At 37.2% G+C, this 21,750-nt stretch overlaps 2 protein-coding genes across 6 annotated transcripts in view; one reads left to right on the top strand and one right to left on the bottom strand.

The window, feature by feature from the left end:
- The window catches only part of NME7 (NME/NM23 family member 7), a 157,742-nt gene extending 156,937 nt beyond the window's left edge, over positions 1 to 805 (bottom strand). For all 4 annotated transcript variants that reach the window (XM_007531790.3, XM_060197949.1, XM_060197948.1 and 1 more), the window contains exon 1: positions 654 to 805. In XM_007531790.3, coding sequence (XP_007531852.2) covers positions 654 to 656 — 3 coding nt within the window. In that variant the 5' untranslated portion in view covers positions 657 to 805. The remainder of the gene's footprint in view (positions 1 to 653) is intronic.
- Positions 806 to 995: 190 nt separating this feature from the next.
- On the top strand, positions 996 to 20,749 carry BLZF1 (basic leucine zipper nuclear factor 1). 2 transcript variants are annotated; one of them, XM_016191982.2, is made up of 8 exons: positions 1,221 to 1,553; positions 1,634 to 1,698; positions 1,839 to 1,920; positions 8,107 to 8,519; positions 9,831 to 10,030; positions 13,670 to 13,798; positions 18,022 to 18,241; positions 19,556 to 20,749. In XM_016191982.2, exons 3-8 carry the CDS (start codon positions 1,890 to 1,892, stop codon positions 19,739 to 19,741), a joined length of 1,179 nt encoding a protein of 392 aa, XP_016047468.1. In that variant the 5' UTR covers positions 1,221 to 1,553; positions 1,634 to 1,698; positions 1,839 to 1,889; the 3' UTR covers positions 19,742 to 20,749. The 2 variants fall into 2 exon arrangements, with proteins under 2 accessions (XP_016047466.1, XP_016047468.1); XM_016191980.2 differs by lacking the exons at positions 1,221 to 1,553; positions 1,634 to 1,698 and adding an exon at positions 996 to 1,140.
- The last annotated feature ends 1,001 nt before the right edge of the window (positions 20,750 to 21,750 follow it).

Genomic DNA, 21,750 nt, shown 5'->3' with positions numbered 1-21,750 from the left:
ATGACAGAGAGGGAAATAAAAACCCTCCAAAGCGTGCACTCATCTTGGTGATAACTGGTCTCTTTTTCTCTTCTCACAGGGGTGTGGGTGGGTCACTATTCTAACCTCAGTAATAACATCGGGTAACATTTAGGGAGTGCTGCCCCAGTGTGTAAAGCACTTTATTTGATCTAATCAACAATATATGGGAGTGGGAATTATCAAGCTGATTTTCCAAGTGAGGAGGCAGAATTCCTCATTACCACGGTATTGCAGTGCATACGTTTCTCCCTTCCTCTACCCAAAGGAAGTGGCTTCAGGGAACACTAGAGGCTGGAAACTTTACCAAAGTAAAGTTTATAAAGGCAAACTTTTAAACTGTTTATTCAGAGGATGGCGAAGTAGCTCAGCGGTAGAGCGCAGGACTTACTGCTGGTGGCCCCGGCTTCCAGTCTCAACACCACTCGTGTTAAGTGGCGCTTTGGTCTGTCGCGAAGTAAATAAACAAAAAGTAACAAGTTAGTTTGTTCCGGTGACGACACACCTCAGGCGAGCTGGCCCAAGTCTGTCTCGCTTGCATCCCTGAGGTCTAGCGACACTAAAGCGGCTTCGGGTGCTAGTGAGGAGGGAGAAGAGTGCTTGACAGGGCCGAGGGCAGAAGGGGCCTCACTCACCATAGCGTCGCCTCAGAAACTGGAAAGGAGGAATGGGACCGCAGCTACAAACCAGCAACTCCACACCGCGTTACTCAGGCAACAGGTCCTACCCAGAGGCGGAAGTGCGTAATCGCCCCGCCCCTTCGCCTCTCTGTCGCCTGGGGCGACAGCCTGCTGCCTTCTGGTCTCAAGCTTGCTCCCTAGGGTTGGGCCGACACGTAACCCGGAAGTTAACGTGGACGAGCGCCCGGGATCCCTCTGTTCTGTATTCTAATTCCTCGAGGCCCTCTCTGGTTCTCGTTCCTGAGGCTACCTGCCATTCCCTCTGTGCCCAATGAATTTGGATGCCCCGCAGAGTCGACCTTTTCCTTAAGGAGGGTCCGAAAACGATTCTCAGCTCACCGGAAATGGCTCCCGGAAGTGGTCACCGGAAGTGACGGATCAGGTGCAAGAAACTAGTTACTGAATGGAAAGCCGCATTCGAAAGATCAGCTGTAAATTCTAGGTAAACTAAGTCAAGGGAGGGCAGAACCATACGGCCTTTTGGCGGGGACGGGGGGGTCGAATTGGGGAGGGGTGTCGGTCTTCCAGGGCTGAGCCCGTCACTACCCGGCGCGCTTGGGGGTTTTGTGTTGCACTCTGGTGTGGTTCCTGCGGAGACCCTCTGTCACCGACGCGGATTCCTCTCGTGCCCTGCTATCTTCGGGCACCTGCACATCAGTTGTTTAAATATGTCCCGGGAAGGTGCACATGAGATTGTAGATCGTTTAGGTTTGTCCCCGGGAAAGTACATTTCCAGGTTGTGGAAAGTTTACATCTTCCTCTGGGAACCTGCACATTGAAGTCATCACGAACACTTTGGTTTTGTCATCCGCTGAAATGTTCTCGGAGAAGCTCCTCCCTGACATACAGCAGCAGGTCAGTGTCTCCAGTGACTGCTAGGAAAGGCATGAATTAAAGTTCTTGTTGGCTCACCAGTGATGGACATGTGTCCACAGGAAATTCAGCGCTGTTTCTGAGCCCATTGAGACCGCTGTGGAGACAAACTGGAGACATGGCCATGGTAATACCACCTGTGAAAAGGGGATATGAGGGACACGCCTTTCTAAATGGAGGTTTTGCAAATGCAGGAGCATATTAAAATTATAGGGACTTCATCGGTGTTTATATGATATTAATTATTTGATATTTATACACTTTTAGGTTTTTCAGTAGAAGTCCTGTGGTATATTCTCACTGATAAAAAAAAAAAAAATGATGGCACTCGAAAGTTTACAAACCAAAGGTAAGTGTTCTTCTCTGGATGACAATTGTCTTTCTTTTTAAAATTTTATTGGATCGTGATAGAACTCAAGAGGGAAGGGGAAGATAAGGAGAGAAAAAGACACCTGCAGCACTACTTAACCACTTGTCAAGCTTTCCTCCCTGAAGATCAGACCAGGGGCTTGAACCTGGGTCCTTGTACATTATAACATATGCTCTACTGTGTGTGTCACTGCCCACCCCATCATTTTAGCCAGAGCACTGCCCAGCTCTGGCTTATGGTGCTAGGGATTGAACCTGGGGACCTCAGAGTTTCAGGAATGAATTTATTTATTTTTTTTGCATGACCATTATGCTGTCTTCTCTGCCCTTGTAATAATAGCCTCCCCCCACTGCTTTTTTCTAAATTTGTGATTAATAGCGGTTTACAAGTTTGTTAGTTTACAAGGTATACTTCCACAGTGCTCAAATAATCTGTAAAGCATGAAATTAGTGACTATAGGATAAATATTTGACCTGGGTAATTATATCTCACAGAACCTTTGGCAATAATGTTTCAGATCTCTTCTATGTTTGTTCTGTAGTTCTGTGTTTACATTTCAATGCTTCAGATATAGGATTAAATTGTAAAATTGTTACATAGTGTTAATAAGAATACTGCTACTAAACAGTAAGCAAAAATGAAGTTTTAAGTAAACAAAAATAATTTTTATTTATTTACATAGTTGGAAAAGCAGGTTATCTGTATGACTTCTACCTGTGATCAGTTAACAAAAGAAGATAAATCTAAGGTTTATTATTTATTCTTAGTGCCTTCCTCCAAAATTGTAGAATGTAGGAAGAAAAAGAAAAAAAAAACTTTTGTCTTTGTTTCCTTTTAAAGAGAGGAAAAGAATAGGAGTTTCTGTTTTGGTTAAATATTACTCATAGTCAGGGAGCTGCAACCACAGATACTTGTCTTCCTACTTGAAAGAAGATGACTACTCATATATGTCTGTGAGTGGGCTCAGTACAGATGTAATAAAGGTTCTCTGTGTGTCATAGAATTAGGAACTTCTTAGTTACAGGATGAGAAAGTGAAGGTCCAACTTCTACTGTCTCCTTGCACCTTAGCCAGAAGCAGGACTATTACAAGAAAGAAGTGCCAAGTGAAATGTAGTATTACTCTGGTCCTTAAATTTGGTAAAGCATTATTATTGTAAAATATTAGAAAGAATCAAATTTTTAGATTCTTTTATATAAGTTAAAGATATTAAGTAAATAATGCTGTATCAACTTGAGGACTTAATGTAGCAGGGCTGGTGAGATACCTCACCTGGTAGAATGCATGCCTATCTTATTCTATGCAAGGCCCAAGTTTGAGCCCCTGCCACATCATGGCAATGCCATGGTCCTGGGGAAAGCTTTGGTGCTGTGGTGTGTCTCTATCTGAAAAGGTTGACCCAGAGCAATGAAACTGTGTGTGCAAGACCCTAGCAAAACACACACACACACACACACACACACAGTGTAGCCATAATAAAAAAGTAATAAAAGAGTTGAAAGATTTTTAAACACCATCAATATTTCAATATTTTCACTGGCATCTGAAAAGATAAAACATTACTTCCTTATCTGGACATTTGCTGGATTTTGGAAATAAGTGTTTCAGTATATTAAAAAATATTTCTTCCTCAAAAAAAAAAATAGAGAACTATAAGTAAGCTTTTAAAGTTAACATTGTATAAAAGTACTGACAAATTTGAATGGTGATTTTAGAGTGATGAGACTTTTTTCTTTTCATTGTTTAGTAATAGTTTTAAAATAATAATTAAACTAGAGTATATGATTGTAAAGATAATCAGTTGCTTCTCTTTATAACAAAGTTTGGAAGAAGAAGAAAAAAAAAAACTTTGGTGCCCTACTCCAGATTTAATCAAATCCTGCTTTTAATTTCCCTTTCTGTTCTTCTTTCTCTATTTCTGTTGATGAGTGGGATCATCCCATACTCACCTTTATCTTTCTGACTTAGCTCACTTAACATTAAAAAAAGCTTATTTAAAAGTATAAACCACAACAAGGGCAACAAAAGGGGTAAAAATAGCCTCCAGGAACAGTGGATTCCTAGTGTGGGCATGGAGCCCCAGTGATAACCCTGGAGGTAAAAGGAAAAAAAAAAAGTAGAAACCTAATAAAACCTGGGGAAAGTATTCTTGTTAGGTATTTCCCTTACTGTGAAATAGTTAATTTTATTATAATTATTATCTTTACATTCTCTTAAAGTTACCATACCATATCCTATAGTCCCCTGCCTGGAGAATTTCATATTTTAAGGTGAGAGTCAAGATTCCAGCAGTCTTCAGGAATATGCAGTGTTCATCTCTTGTGTAATCCCTCCTTTATTTCACAAGAGACACAGATGTGTAATCCCTCTTTTATTTCACAAGAGACACAGATGTGTAATCCATCTTTTAATACAGGTTTGCCTTTCAGAAACTTTTTTTTTTTTATCAGAGCACTACTTAGCTATAGTTTATGGTAGTGCTATGGATTAAACTTGGGACCTTGCTTTCTCAGGAATGAAAGTTGCTTACATAACCATAATTAATGTCATGTATTTCTAATTGATCAAGATGTGGTACTATTGTCTAATAGTAATCAGGAATAAGGACATAACTTTTTTCTTATTTTTTTATTATCTTTATTTATTTATTGGAAAGAGACAGCCAGAAATCAAGAGAGAAGGGGCGAGGGATAGAGAGGAAGAGAGACGGACACCTGCAGCACTGCTTCACCACTCGTGAAGCTTTCCCTCTGCAAGTGGGGACCAGGGACTCAAATCTGGGTCTTGCACATTGTGACATGTGTACTCAACCAGGTGCGCCATCACCCGGCCCCCTGCGCTTTTTTTTTTTAATACTGTTTTCTTAGTCTTAGAAATTATCTGTAATGCTATTGATATAATATGTAATGCTATTTAAAACAGATTTGGGACATGATAATTTTTTTGAGATTTTCTACCATTTTGACTTCATTTGCCTTCAGAGATTTTCACAAATATATTATTGTAAAACAATGAGAAGTTGCTTAATTGTATTTTAATGAAAAAAACTAATTTGTTAGGCAAAAGGTAGGTCATTATTATTCAAAATCAACCACAAAATCATAGACATTATCAATAAACTTGAATAGAAAATTTTATAGTGACAAAGTAATGACAAAACATTTACAATTTATCAGCAGACTCATATGTTAGAATAAAACAAAGCTCAGAGAAAACAACTGGTAAATACTACTTTTATATAATACATACATACATTAAGCCATAACTAGTGATATCTCTAGAGGTATTTTGTAGCTGTTAATTAAACTACTTCTTAATAGCAAGGTTTGGCTTCGTATAAATTTTTTTAATGATTTTAACTTACTCATTAATGAGAAAGATAGGAGAAGGAGAAAGAACCAGCTATCACTCTGGTACATGTGCTTTCAGGGTTTGAACTTGGGGCCATTGTGCCACCTCCTGGGCCCCTTATATAAATTTTTTTTCATTGAAAATTTTGATTATTCCATAAGGATTACTTATAGCTATTATAAAAATATATATTCACATGTAGAAATATGCTTACTGGTAACAAATGTATAGCATTGTAAATACTTAGCATCTATGTTCTTATTTTTTTTAAGTTTTTTTAATTTATTAATGAGAAAGATAGGAGAAAGAGAGAGGTGGGAGAGAGAGAGAAAGAGAAAGAACCAGACATCACTCTGGTACATATGCTGCCGGGAATTGAACATAGGACCTCATGCTTGAGAGTCAGTGCCTTAGCCACTGCACCACCTCCCAGACCACTCTGCTCTATTTTTAAAAGTTCACAGGGAGAAAATGTTTTCATAACACAGTAACTTTGTGGGTAGGACAGTATGTCTGTTGTGAATGTAATTCTCGCCTTTGTTCACTTCCTTGGTGGTTATGCTGCTCAATGGCAGAATGGTGTTCATATACTTTTCCTATTGAAAGAAAGTTCCTAAAGGTTTCCAACATCACATCTCTGTACAAAGTTTCTTCTCTTAAAGATTTAGTAGTGCCCACTCTTCTTGAGAGAACGTCGCAGTTACATCTTCATAGGTCACTGAGCCCCAGCAGTTGGTCCTTGTACACTGTAACTTGTGTACTCTACTGGTTGCAACACTAACAGGCCCCTCCAGTGCCAGAGATTTTGACTTGGCTGTGTCCCTATGATAATGCCTTCTCCTGAAAATCATGCTCTGAGGACTGTGAGTTAGTGTTATTTCTGGGCATTCAGTGGTATAACATGTAGTAATTGCAATTTAGTTGTGTTTTTTTTTTTATTTCTTTATTGGGGAATTAATGTTTTACATTCAACAGTAAATACAATAGTTTGTACATGCATAACATTCCCCAGTTTCCCATTTAACAATACAACCCCCACTATGTCAGTTATCATCCTTCATGGACCTGTATTCTCCCCACCCACCCACCCCAGAGTCTTTTACTTGGTGGCAATATGCCAATTCCATTTCAGGTTCTACTTGTGTTTTTTTTTTCTGATCTTGTTTTTCAACTTCTGCCTGAGAGTGAGATCATCCCATATTCATCCTTCTGTTTCTGACTTATTTCACTCAACATGATTTTTTCAAGGTCCATCCAAGGCAATTTAGTTTAATTCTTAAGTTATTTTATCAGCTTATAAGTCTGTTATAGCTTATCAAAATTTTTGTAATTATTGGTTGTTACTTATTATTTTCTCATTTAATACTCAAAGTACCCCTGAATATAGATATAATTTCAGTGACTCCATATTTGGAGCATTTCTTCATGTTTGTTGGCCTTCTAGATCTCTATGGTGAATATTCTGTTCATATCCTTGCCCCATTTTTGGATGCAGTCATTGTTTTTTGGTTTGTTGTTGTTGTTGTTGCTGCTGAGTTTGGTGAGCTTACTTCTTTAATATTTATTGCCCTTAATGTGCTTTTCAGAGTTATTAGGAAAATGGATGTTTGTTGTGGTTCATACTTAAGTTTCATACTGAATATTTGATTCAGTAAATACCACAGGCATTCAGAATGGAAAAGAGGGAAGATTTAATATATAGAGTTAATATATAGATTTAATATATAGAGTTTCTCCAACAACAGATTAGTGGCTGAGTAAGTTGTGGTCTGTATACACAATGGAATACTACTCAGCTATTAAAAATGGTGGATTCACCTTCTTCAGTCCATCTTGGATGGAGCTTGAAGAAATCATGTTAAGTGGGGAGTCCGCGGTAGCGCAGTGGGTTGGGCGCAGGTGGCGCAAAGCACAAGGACCGGCTGAAGGATCCCGGTTCGAGCCCCCGGTTCGAGCCCCCGGCTCCCCACCTGTAGGGGAATCGCTTCACAAGCGGTGAAGCAGGTCTGCAGGTGTCTATCTTTCTCTCCTCCTCTTTGTCTTCCCCTCCTCTCTCCATTTCTCTCTGTCCTATCCAACAACAACGACATCAATAATAACTACAACGAGGGCAACAAAAGGGAATAAATAATAAATAAAAAATACTAAAAAAAAAGAAATGTTAAGTGAAATAAGTCAGAAACAAAAGGATGAATGTGGGATGATCTCACTCATAGAAGTTGAAAGACAAACAACAACACAACAAAAGGAATTTGAAAAACAAGATCAGAAGGGAAACACTAAGCAGAACTTGGACTGGAGTTAGTGTATTCCACCAAAGTAAAAGACACTGGGGTGGGGTGGGAGTAGAGCTCAGGTCCTGAAACATGATGGCAGAGAGGGATCTAGTGGGAGTTGAATTGTAATGTGGAAAACTGGGAAATGTTATGCATGTACAAACTATTGTGCTTTGCTTTCAGCTATAAACCATTAATCTCCCAATAAATTTTTAAAAATATAATAATCATGTTTAACTATAAAGCAGGGATATGGTCTTAGTTTGGAATAATATCCATTTAAGTATGGACACATATTATGATGCCAATACTTTATAGTTTTAATAAACTATATAAGTATTTTAAAAAAGAATAGAGTTTCAGTTGACTTCCTAAGGATGCTTAAAATAACAGTGAGTGGAAAACGAAGTCATTTAAGAGAATAATAGGCATTAAGAACAAATACTTAGACCAAATGTAAAGCAAAGATTTTTTTTTTTCAGTCAGTGGTTTAATGTCTTGATTTTCCTTTGTTTGTCAACCTTACTTCAACCCCCAGTCCGAGGAGCAGGAGATGGAATGGAAACAGAAGAGCCACCTAAATCTGTTGAAGTTACCTCTGGAGTCCAACCCATAAAGCAACACATCATTCAGAGTCCACGAAAGAAAACAGTTCCATCAGAGAGCCCAGGAGTTCTTCAGTTAGGGAAGATTCTCACTGAAAAAGCAGTGGAAGTCGAAGCCATAAGAATATTAGTTCCCAAAGCTGCTATAACACATGATATTCCCAACAAGAACATAAAGATTCAGGGACATCATAAAGGTGAATTCCTGGGTCAGTCAGAGGGAGTTGTAGACCCTAGGAAAGAACTCTTAGAGGTAAAGAATATATTGGAAAAGCTCCAGACCTCTGAGAGGAGGTTATTACAAGACAAAGAAGGTCTTTCAAACCAGCTCCGAGTACAGACAGAGGTAAGAAAACCCTGAATAGCTTGCTTGAGCACTTTTGAAGACAGTCTGCAAGCCAGAAGATTTTATTTCCTCTTGGGAATGTCATTCAGAATTTATTAGTGCTTCTCCATGTCCTAGAATGTTCTATTATGATATTATGACACCATACATTAGTGCCTATTATTGAACATATATGTTTGTTTTGTAAGCAGTGTGAAGAACATTCTTATATCCAGGAATTTATTCATTTATTCATTCATGAAAGAAAACCACAGCATCATTCTGGTGCATGTAATGCTGAAGATGGAACTCAGAACCTCATGCTTGATAAAACAATGTTTTATCTACTGTGCTACCTCCCAGGCCACTGCTTATTATTCTTTGGGAGTTTTGTTGTTGTTGTTTGTTTTGTTTTTATTTATCTTTACTAATTAGAGACAGCCAGAAATAGAGAAGGTAGGGGGTGATAGGGAGAGATACAGACACCTGCAATAAAGCTTCACCACTCACAAAGCTTTCTCCCTGAAGGTGGGGACCAGGGGCTCAAACCTGGGCCCTTATTTATTGTATCATGTTCACTCAACTATATGTACCACCACCCAGCCCATTTTTGGTTTTTATAAGAGCACCGCTGAGCTCTGGCTTATGGTAGTACTGGGGATTGAATTTTGGACCTTTGATGCTGCAGGCATGAAAGGCTAATTATGCTATCTCTCCAGCATTCTTCTTGTATTCTTTTTTAAGTATATATGTAATATGTATATATATTACTTTACTTTTAGTGAAAGAAATACAGAGAGAGTAGAGTAGAACATTGCTCAGCTCTGGCTTATGGTGGTACTGGAGATTTGGGTCTGAGACCTCAGAGCCTCAGGCATGAAAGTCATTTGCATAACCATTATGCTGTCTCAACAGCCCTTTTTGTATTCCTGAGAATATAAAAACCATAAGGTGTGAATAAACTAATTTTCAAGTGTTCAGCAAGGTAGGGCCATGTAAAATATTGTATTTTTTAAGCAAAATTTAATAGTTTAAGTTTTTGGCATTCATGTTGGCTGGAACCAGTTTTTAATTTTTGTGATTTGTAGTTGTGTGACATGAAACTCAGTTGATAAGTACCTGGCATATGTATAGATAGGATTATGAAACTTAAACAGTTAAGATTTCCTGTTGTACATATTTAGTAATGGAGTTTCCATAGTATAGTGTTTATCACGTTTGCCTCACATTTAGTAATGGAGGACCACAATATACAGAAACAATTTCTCTTTTGTAAATTTTGTGACATTGAAATCAGTGGCATTACTTTGAATTTTCATTATTGTCTTCTAGGTCAATCGTGAATTAAAAAAGTTGCTGGTAGCTTCTGTGGGGGATGATCTTCAATATCACTTTGAACGGCTGGCCCGAGAGAAAAACCAGCTTATTTTAGAAAATGAAGCCTTGGGTCGAAACACAGCTCAGCTTTCAGAACAGTTAGAACGTATGTCTATACAGTGTGATGTCTGGCGAAGTAAATTCCTTGCAAGCAGGTATTTTCTTTTTAAATAGTATTTCATTTTTATTAACAAATTTTTCTACTCCTAAAAAAACTATACAAGGAACAATATATGTTGTGATGCAAAGACAGTCTTGACAAATACATGGAGATTGAAATTTTAAAAAAATAATAATAATCTTTTCAAACCATTATGATATGAGGCTAAAAACTAACCACTAAAATAAACTGAGGAAAATTTCAAATACGTAAAAGCTAAACAACATTCTCCTGAATAATACTTACATCAATGAAGAAATCAAAAGAGAAATTATCTGGAGAATATCAAAAATGAAAAAGACAAGCTATCAGATTCTTTGGAATGAGGCAAAAGCAGTACTAAGGGGGAAGTTAATAGCTGTATACATCCACATTAATGAAGAAAGATTTCAAATAAACAATCTAACATTACCTTGGAAGGAACTATAATAGTAGCAACAAACAACTGAAAGTCAGTAAAAGGATTAAAATAAAAATAAGAGCAGATAGAGCCCAAAAATATAGCATAACAGTTATGCAAGAAGACTTTCATGCCTGAGGCTTGAAATTTCCAGGTTTAATCATTGGCACCACCATAAATCAGAGCTGAATAGTTCTCTTATTTAAAAAAAAAATCTGAGGGCTGGGGAGACAGCATCATGGTTATGCAAAAGGATTTCATGCCTGAGGCTCTAAGGTCCCAGGTTTAATCCCTAGCACTACCATAACCCAGAACTAAGCAGTACTCTGGTCTTCTTCTCTGTATCTCTCATTAAAATAAAATAAAATAAATAAATAGTCAAAGCAGCTAACAGTTGAGGTGGTAGTTCATAAAGAGCATATGTGCTGTGTCCCAGGTTTTAGCTCCGTACCACATGGCAAATGCTATGGCACTGGAGGAAGCTCTGGTTTTGTGATGTCTCTCCCTATTGTCTCTCTAACTGAAAGACCATTGAAATTGTGCAGACATGAGGTGCTGACTCTGCAAAGTGTGCTCTGCATGTGTATCAAAGCAGAATTAAATGGAATTAGAACCAAAAGTGCTTTTTTTAAAGCATAAATAAAATGGATAAATGCCTCTCTAGACATGATAAAAAGACTCATAAATGAAATTGACAGCTTTACAATTGATGCTATAAAAATACAAAGGATTGGGAGTCGGGCAGTAGCACAGTGGGTTAAGCGAGGACCAGCGTAAGAATCCCGGCTCGAGCCCCCAGCTCCCAACCTGCAAGGGGAGTCGCTTCACAAGCGGTGAAGCAGGTACAGGTGTCTATCTTTCTCAACTATAACAACAATAAAAAACAACAAGGGCAACAAAGGGAAAATAAATATATATTAAAAATTATATATAAAAAAGAAATACAAAGGATCGAGTTCTGGTGGTGGGAATTTTACCCCTATTATCCTATGGTTTTATCCTGTTTCCATTTTATAAATAAAAATTTTAAAAAATACAGAGGATCATAAGAGAATATTTTAGGCTCTATCACAAACAAATTGGACAAACTAGTATAAGTAGACACATTCTTAGAGTCATGACACCTCCTAAGACTAAACCAGGAGGAAATATATAGCCTCGACACTCTAATCATTATTGCAGAAATCAAATCAGTAATCTCCCCAAGAACAAAAAACCCAAATCCAAATGGCTTCACTAATAAATTCTACAAAACTTAAAAGGAACTTCAATCCTCCTCAAACTCTTTCAGAGAATTGAAGTAGTAGAGGGCATTGGGTACTCCTAAACCCATTGTGTAAGGCCAAAACCTCCTAAGCAGGAAAGAACACTACATAATAATTATAATAATAATAATAATAGAAAGACTATAGGCCAATTTCCCTGATGAACATTGGTACAAAAGTCCTCAATAAAATATCAACTAATGAGGAGTCGGATGGTAGTGCAGCAGGTTAAGCGTAGGTGGTGCAAAGCGCAAGGACCAGCTTAAGGATCCCGGTTTGAGCCCCCGGCTCCTCACCTGCAGGGGAGTCACTTCACAGGCAGTGAAGCAGGTCTGCAGGTGTCTGTCTTTCTCTTCCCCTCTCTGTCTTTCTCTCCTCTCTCCATTTCTCTCTGTCCTTTCCAACAACAATGACATTAATAACAACAACAATAAAACAAGGGCAACAAAAGGGAAAATATAAATAATTTTTAAAAAAGAAATACAAAATAAGTAAATGTTTTAAAAATATATCAACTAATGGTTGGGTGGTGGCATACTGGGTTAATTGCACATAATACAAATCACAAGGATCCCAGTTTGAGCCCCTGGCTCCCCATCTGCAGGGGGGTCGCTTCACAAGCAGTGAAGCCAGTCGTAGGTAGGTGTCTGTATTTCTCTCCCCCTCTCTATCTTCCCTCTCAATTTCTCTCTGACCTATCCAATAAAACAAAAAAAAATGGCCACCAGGAGCAGTGGATTTGTAGTGTAGGCACTGAGCACCATCGATAACCCTGGAGGCAACAAATTTTTTTTAAAAAAACCATAAAAATAATATTAACTAGTTAAATCTAACAACACATTAAGAATATAACCCAGCAAGAATAAGTACAACTCATATTTCAACATAGTAAATCAATATAATACAGCACATACAAAAGGTAAAAACTGTATAATCTTCCTGACTTCCCTGGGCAGGGATATAAATAGATATATTTATTTTCAATATATACTTTTATGTTGAAAGCACATAAATCATTTTTTTCTGAAAAAAATCCCTATAAATTTATAGGATGTAAATGTACAAGAGTCAAAATTAGTTTTTAACACAAGACTTGTCATATTAATTTCATATTTTCTATGGTCAAAAAGTAACTGAATGGTAGAAAAGTTAGTCTTTTATTTTCCTCAAAAATCTCTACATTTAAAATTAATTTTATAAATCATTATTAAACCACTAGTAAATAAAAGATTAAAAGACATCTGAAAAAATATTTTGTGCAATAAAGACTTTCTCCATAAAAGAAGGTCCTGTTTCCTTCTAAATTCATTGGTATTATCCAAGTAATTGTGAGCATTCTGAAGAGTTTTACCTGTAAATATGCTTTTCATGTTCTGTTAAATGTTGCATGTATGCAAATTAGAGAGTAAGAATTTTTGTTTTTTTATTAAAGCATGAATTTAAAATAATAATTTCTAATTTGTTATTTTTGAAGTTGATCGTTATAGAGTAAGAGTGAAATATATTCTAAAAGTCACTTTACAGAATAAAGTAACTATTTCTTTGTCTTTCTATAATTTTTTTTTTAATTAGATCCCCTTAATGAATTGTAAGCTTATAAATATTAGTTGGCTTTGTTAGTGGAGCAGGGACCTCATGCATATATGACTTCACCACTCCTGGCCTGGTTTTTTTCATTCAGAGATAGATGGAGAGACAACATAGCATGGAAGCTTTTCCCTGGTGCAGTAGCACTTCCAAATGACACCAGCAGTCAGACCTGGGTTCTACATGGCAAGGCATATGCCCTTCCCACTTAAATACCTCTCTGGCCCATCATAAATGTTTTTAAGTGAATATTTTAAAAACTGAACACTTCAACTAAATTAAATCTTTGAGTTTTTAGAAATAGCCACTAAGATAATATATTAACATTTTTACACTGCATTATTGTTAGATAATTTATATGTAAGAGTATCATCTTTTCCAGGGTTATGGCAGATGAGTTAACCAACTCCAGAGCAGCTTTACAAAGACAAAACCGTGATGCACAGAGTGCTATCCAAGATTTGCTGAGTGAACGGGAACAGTTTCGTCAGGAAATGCTATCTACCCAGAAGTATGGCACTTGCTTATATTCTGAACTCTTGTATCTTTGCATGCAGTTTTTGTTCTTGTGATGTTGCTTGCAATATTTACATATTAACACCTTATTGAGCATATACTGTGAGTCGTATTTAAAAAATGGTGCTAGGGAGGAAAGAAAACTGAAATAAAAAGTAGACATCAAGGGACTGCACCAGTTGAATACACATGCTACCATGTGCAAAGGTCCAGCTCTGAGCCCCCAGTGCCCATCTGCAGGAGTAGGGGTGGAGTTTCACAAGCAGTGAAGCAGTGCTGCAAGTATCTCTCTTTCTCTCTCCCTTTTTATCTCCCCTTCTTTCAATTCCTCTCTGTCCTACCAAATAGAAAAGGAAAAAAAAAGGGGGGGTGAGAGTGGTGGGGAGTAGAGCACCCTCTTTACCATGTATGAAGACCTGGGTTCAAGCTCCTGGCACCACATGGAAGCACAACTTGTCATAGTTATTGAACAGTACTGTGGTATTTTTCCTCTCTGTCTATCTCTTCATCTCAGTGATATTAAGTAGAAAACAAAAAGAGTCTACCAGGAGTGGGGGAATCATACAGGTGTGAAGTCTAGGAAGAACAAAAGAAAAAGAAAAGAAGGCATCCATCTTATCATTAATTTGGGGAAGAAAACTAATTACATTTGTAACAGAAGAAATCTCTGGATTCAAGTCTTTGGCTAGTTGTAACAATTTGTATAATTGTTGATAGAAGTCAAAAAGTGTACCTTTTATTTCTTTGGTGTCTTTATGGGGACTTTTCTATTATTTTCAAGAGTTATTTTCATGTCCACATGTTCCAGAACCATTGGAGTAATGGCCTTCCATAGAAACACATTTTTAAATATAATTGATATATTGTAAATGAAATAAGTAAGGGTCAGGTCAATAAGATAGTGCACTTACTTTGTCATGTGTATAACCTAGGTTTGAGCCTATGTCCCACCATGCTAAAGAAAGCTTTGATGCTGTGGTGTCTCTCATTCTTGAGTAATGGTTTATAGTATAGTCTTTTTTTTCACCACTCTTGTCACCAAAGGTCTGTGTCCCCTTCCTAACTCCCATAGATAACCACTGTAGTACTCCCATAGTCTTAGATATAGGTTGACTTTTTTTCACATTCCTATGTTCAGTTCTCTATATTCCGAAATAGTGAAACCATTCTGCAGTTGTCCTTTACCTCCTATTTTCTTCACTAAGCGTAGTCTTCTCCAGTTCTACCCACTGTATCCCAAAGGACACAATATCTTTTGTTTATTGCTGAATAATACTCCATTGAGTATATGTCCCATGACTTTTTATACAGTCAGTCATATGGACATTTTGGTTGCTTCCACGTTTTTGCTATTGTGAATAAAGCTGGTATGAACATGGAGGTGATATATCCCTTCGAATCAGTCTTATTATTATGTCTTTTATGTAAATGACTAGTGGAATTGCTGGATCATAAAATTTTTCCATTTGTATTTGTTTAAGGATTCTCCATACTGTTCTCCATAATGTCTGTACCAATTTGCATTGCAGTGTAGTAGAGTTCCTCACACTCCACATTCTCTCCAACATTCTTGTTTTATTGATAGAGCCCATTCTCATATGTGTGAGGTGGAGTCTCAGTGTAGTTTAATTTGCATTTCTTTAATGAGTGAGTTGGAGTATTTCCACATCTGTAGTCCACGTGTATCTCTTCTTTAGGAACTGTCTTTTCATATCTTCTGCCTTCTTTTTGATTGGGCTGTTCTTTTTGTTAAGCTGTATGAGTTCTTTATAGATATTTGATATCTATCCCTTTTCTCAATTGTAGTGTGCAAATATCTTTTCCTGTCTGATGGGTTTCCTGTTCTTCCTTATGGAAGTGTCTTTCTAAGTGTAGAAGCTTTTTAATTTGATACAGTGCCATTTATTCATTTTTTGAGTTTGTTTCCCTTGTCCATGGGGTGGTCTCCCCAGATATGTCTTTAATGTTAAGGTCCTGAAATGTTTCACCAATGTATTCTTCTATGTATTTTATAGTTTCAGGTCTACTATCCAGATCTTTGATCCATTTTTAGTTATTTTTGGTACATGGTATAAGGTGGTGGTCTAGCTTCATTTTTCTGTATGTGGTTGTCGAATTTACCCAATGCCATTTGTTAAAGACTTTCTTTTCCCTATTGGGCATTTTTGGCCCCTGTATCTTATATAATGTGTTTATACATGTATGGGTTTAGTTCTGGGCTCTCTATCCTGTTCCACTGGTCCATAAGTCCATTTCTGTTCCAATACCACACTGTTTTAACTACTGTTGCTTTGTAATATAAATTGAAGTGAAGAATTGTAATGCTTCTATTTTTCTTTTTCCTTAGAAGTTTTGTTTGTTTGTTTTTGCTATTTGTGGTTTTTTAATAGTTCTACATGAATTCTTGGATAAGTTGTTCAATTTCCTTAAAATATGTCATTGGGATTTTAGTAGGAATTGCAATAAATCTATCTATAGATTGCTTTCAGCAGAATTGCCATTTAAATGATATTTGTTCTTCCAATCCATGAACAGATGTTCTTCCATTTCTTTGTGTCATTCTCTACTTATTTTAACAATGTCTTATGAATGTCAATTCTCTACTTATTTTAACAATGTCTTATGGATGTCAATGAAAATAATTTTCATTGAAAAAGTCCTTCATCTCCTTTGTTACATTTATTCCTAGGTATTGATCTTTTTGGATTTAATATAAGTGGGATTGTGTCCTTGAGTTCCCTTTCCTCTGACCCATCTTTTATATAAAGAAATGCCACAAATTTATGAGAATTGATTTTGTTACCTGCTACTTTACTAAATTTATTGATGATTCCTGGTAGTTTTATGGCAGAAGTTTTGGGGTCCTCTAGGTATAACAGCATATTATCTGCAAATAATGATAATTTAACTTCATTCTTTCCCATCTAGATTCCTTTGATATCTCTTTCTTGCCTGATTGCTATGGTGAGGATTTTTTCAACTATGTTGAAAAAAACAGATGAGAGTGGACATCCTTGCCTAATTCCTGATTTTAGGGGAAAGTAAATACTGTGTTGAGGAATTTTCCTTCCACTCTCAATTTCTTCAGAGCTTTTATCATAAATGGTTATATGACCTTATCAAATGTTTTTTTCTGCATCAATTGATAAGACCATGTGATTTTATTAGTGATTTAATAATGATCAACAAGATTGTGGGGTAAGAGGGATACAATTCCATACAGTTCTCACCATCATGTGTGTGTGTGTGTGTGTGTGTGTGTGTGTGTGTGTATGACCAGATGGTGGCACACTTGGTTGAGTGTACATGTCACCATGTACAAGGACCTGAGTTCAATCCCCTGGTCTCTATCTGCTAGGGGGAAGCTTCACACAAGTGTTGAAGTTAGTACCCCTCTCTCTTTCCTTACAATTTCTCTCTGTCCCTATCCAATAAATAAAAATAGAATGTTTAAGAGAGTCGGGCGGTAGCACATTGGGTTAAGTGCAGGTGGCGTAAAGTGCAAGGATCAGTGCAAGGATCCTGGTTCAAGCCTTCGGTTCCCCACCTGCAGGGGAGTGGCTTCACAGGTGGTGAAGCAGGTCTGCAGGTCTATCTTTCCCCCTCTCTGTCTTCTCCTCTCTCCATTTCTCTCTGTCCTGTCTAACAATATCAATAACAACAACAATAAAAAACAAAAGGGAAAATAAATAAATATAAAAGATTTTAAAAAGTAGAATTTTAAAAAAACAACCTATAAAAAATAAATACCATGAGTAATAGATACACTGGGAGGCCAAGTGGTGGTGCACCTGGTTAAGTGCTCACATTACAGTGTGCAAGGAACGAGGTTCAAACCTCTGGTCCCCACTTATAGGGGGAAAGCTTCATGAGTAATGCAGCAGGGCTGCAGATGTCTCTTGTCTCTTTCCCTCTCTACATCCCCCACTCCTCTCAATTTCTGTCTCTATCCAATAATAAATAAAAATATTTTTAAATAGATACACTGATTATATCAGTAGTCCTATACTATTATATTTATATAATATATTATTATTATTATATCTCACCTGTATAAGAACTAAAAAAGTAATTTCTATGACAACCTAATAAATTGGCAAGTGCTTTCTATAGCCTTGTTTTATCAACCTCCTGATTTACTGTACCATGAAAGATACTTATTTCCGAGATATTTTACTTAGTAGGCTTCGTGTGCTTAGTATTGTATATTCTATGCAGGTTATTGGAAGAACTCTTAGTGTCCTTGCAGTGGGGAAGAGAGCAAACGTACTACCCTAGTATACAACCTCACAGCACAGCAGAACTTGCATTAACCAATCACAAGCTGGCAAAAGCAGTAACATCTCATCTCCTAGGAAATGTTGGCACTAATGGTCAAAAAAAGATTCCAACAGCAGGTGAATTCTGCAGCACCCCAGCAGAGAAAATGGCTGAAATGGTAATATTCTCTTTTGTGATTTGTGGCATGTTATAATGGAAAGTGCTTGGAATTAGGAAATAAGGTCCCAGTCATAGCTCTTCTTTGATGAGCTTTAATTTTCTTGAACATTTCTATTGTTAAAGAGAAGAGTATAATTATTCTTTTTTTTATTCCCTTTTGTTGCCCTTGTTTTATTGTTATAGTTGTTATTGATGTCGTCGTCGTTGGATAGGGTTAGAGAGAAATGGAGAGAGGAGGGGAAGACAGAGGGGGAGAGAAAGACAGACACCTGCATACCTGCTTCACTGCCTGTGAAGCGACTCCCCTGTAGGTGGGGAGCTGGGGGTTCAAACCGGGATCTTTTATGCCAGTCCTTGCGCTTCGCACCACCTGCACTTAACCTGCTGCGCTAACTCCCAAGTATAACTATTCTTAAAGAATGTATTTGTTGTAGTTACTAAATCATTGATAATCCAGGACTTTTGATGTGAAAATCATTGTAGAAATCTTTATTTAGTAATCATGAATGAAAGATTATTCTGACTGGAGAAATTATGCTAATCTCCACTTGAAGATGGCAATGTGCTAAATACTCAAAAGCAATTAGTATGGACCCAGTACTGATAATTCTGGGTTAACTCAAGGTTCATACAGATGACCTATCAAATAGGCATTTTCACAGTCTACCACAGCAACCAAGTTAATTTATCATTCATTCAGATTTTTTTTACTATTTTTAAAATTTTATTTATTATTGGATAGAGACAGCCAGAAATTGAGAGGAAAGGGGGAGACAGAGAGACACCTGCAGTTCTTCAACACTTGTGAAGCTTTCCCCCTTCCAGTGGGGACCAGGGCCTTGAACCTGGGTCCTTGCACATTGTAATGTGAGCGCTTAACCAGGTGTGTCACTCAGATTCATTTTTCCATTTGTTTTTAAGGTAATGACATATTACTGTAATAGAACTTTGGTTTTTTTAATATTTATTTATTTTCCCTTTTGTTGCCCTTGGTTTTTATTGTTGTTGTAGTTATTATTGTTGTTTTTATTGATGTCATCATTGTTGAATAGGACAGAGAGAAATAGAGAAGGGGGATAGAAAGATAGACACCTGCAGACCTGCTTCACCGCCTGTGAAGTGACTCCCCTACAGTTGGGGAGCCAGGGGCTCAAACCGGGATCCTTCTGCCGGTCCTTGCGCTTTGTGCCACCCGCTGCACTATCACCCAACTCCCTGGAATAGAACTTTATATGTAGTTACAGGACAGTGAAGCCCACAGCTTTATCAGTCTCTATTGCATTTATCTGACGTAATCTCTTATTTTCCTTAGATACTACACATTTTGAATCCAGTTACCTGCCCAGAAAGCTCATCTGATAATAGATTTTCAGAGTCTTCACCAACAACCTTACTTGCTACAAAGAAAAATATTGGACGGTTTCATCCCTATACTAGCTATGAAAATATAACTTTCAACTGTTGCAATCATTGTCAGGGAGAACTTACTGTTCTTTAATATTGCTATGTGGGAGGCATGCCACATAAACTTGCTTATTATACATGAGTCACTATTTGAGAGCTAGGGTTCTTATATTGCTAGAAGTTATTGCACTTTTTATTTGAGTATTATATACACCCAAAGATACTTCATGTTGTAGATTCCAGATCACCCTTTCTTAATAAATATCTCAGGGTAAGAAAAGTATGAAACCATGTAGATACATTAGAAGAATGCAGTATTTACTAAATGTGTTTTTCCTAAAGGATTCTAAAATATTGTATACTATTCCTAGACCATAAGTGGTTAATTTGCTGAACAAAGACTCTGAAATAGGGATTGACAAACTATGGCCCTGGGTCAGAGGCAGCCAGTTTGATTGATTGTAGAATTTTTTTTTGCACTATAACAGTAGAGTTGAATAGATGCAATAGGGCTTGTATGATCTGGAAGAACTTTTCTGACTCTTAGTCTGAAAAAGTATCTGGGTTACTGCAGGGATGTCTTTTCCCTCTTTGGTGATCTTTTTGGGCTATAATGACACATATGGTAAGTGGGGCTGTCTTAAAAATAAGTGCTATATGTTAGAAAAATTAAAAACATTTTTGTCACCTTAACATGTGTAAAATATGTTCTTATGTTAGTTATGTTACCATATTTTGAATGGATTCAACTGGGTACTATAGAAAAAAACAAATTCTGTCATTCTGACAAATGCAAAAGCAATATATAACCTGATATTTTAAAAATATGGTAAAGATCTTTCTAAGACATTATTCAAACTCAAGAACAATGTAATCATTAATTTACATTATATAATATATTATTGTTTATAACACTATCATAAAATACCCTTTTACAAGTTAAAAAACCCACAGTTTATACCAAATTATACTAATTAAAGTTCCTATCAGTAGAAAACTTCAAAAACCAAATCTAGTTACATAACTATATTTTAATGTCAATACTATTTTTGTCTGATTTATCTGAGACATAGTTTGGAAATAAATTTCATTACCTTCTTTATTTTGAATACTGGCCTGTTTTTTTTTTTTTTTTTTCTAAAAAGAGATTCTTCTTCATCTAGTTTGTTATTTGCAATTGATTCTTCAGCCTTGTCTTACATTTACTTAGTCAGAAACATAGAAGAAAACTTAAGGGGGCACTGGGTGGTGGCACACCTAGTTAAGCATATAACCATGCTTAAGGACCCAAATTTGAGTCCCCAGTCCCAACCTGCAGAGAAGCAGGTCTGTGGGTGTCTTACCTTTCTCTCTCTATCTCCCCTCCCCTCTCAATTTCTCTCTGCCCTGTCAAGTGAAAATAGAAGGGGTAGGAAAGGGCTGTGAGGAGCAGTAGATTCATAGTGCCAATATGGAGCCCTACAGATAACCCTGGTGGCAATTATTTTAAAAAAAAAAAATCTTAGGGGGTCCAGGAAATGGTATACACATTACCATGTGCAAAGACCCAGGTTCAAGCTCTAGTTCCTACCTCCAGGGGGAATCTTTATGAGTAGTGAAGCAGTGCTACAGGCGTCTCTCCTTTATTTTCCCTTTCCCTCTTGATTTCTGTCTGTATTCAATAAAACTGTATTTAAAATTAGAGGAAACACTTTCTTTTTTTTGCCTCCAAGGTTATCACTGCGGCTTAGTGCCTGCACTTCTGCTCCGAGAGGCCTTTTTTCCCTCATTGTTGTTGCTGTTGTTGTCAGATAGGACAGAGAGGGGGAGAAGAAAGATAGACACCTGCAGACCTGCTTCACCACTTGCAAAGTGACCCCCCTGTAAGATCCTTGCACGGGTCCTTGTGCTTTGTACTATGTACACTACTGCTCAGCCCCAGAGGAAATACTTTTTATGACACTGGCTTTGATAATGATGTTGTGGACATGATATCAGAAGCATAGGCAACAAAAGGGGGAAAAAAGAGAGGGAAGGGAGGGAGGAAGGAAGGAAACTGAACCTAATCAAAATTTTAAGACTGTAACCAAATGATACTCTGAAGTAGTAGTGATGGGGAGTGGA

Source organism: Erinaceus europaeus, chromosome 9 (genome assembly GCF_950295315.1).
Source record: "Erinaceus europaeus chromosome 9, mEriEur2.1, whole genome shotgun sequence".
NCBI classification, from domain to species: Eukaryota; Metazoa; Chordata; class Mammalia; order Eulipotyphla; family Erinaceidae; genus Erinaceus; species Erinaceus europaeus.
Note: the sequence above shows the minus strand (reverse complement) of the source record. Positions and strands in the feature narration are given on the sequence as shown.

Excerpts from the sequence above, each read along its gene's own strand:
- BLZF1 (XM_016191980.2), top strand. The coding sequence starts at position 1,890 with ATGATGGCACTCGAAAGTTTACAAACCAAAG. Across the intron at positions 10,031-13,669 it reads AGTAAATTCCTTGCAAGCAG|GGTTATGGCAGATGAGTTAA; the intron begins GTATTTTCTTTT and ends CATCTTTTCCAG. Across the intron at positions 13,799-18,021 it reads GAAATGCTATCTACCCAGAA|GTTATTGGAAGAACTCTTAG; the intron begins GTATGGCACTTG and ends TATTCTATGCAG.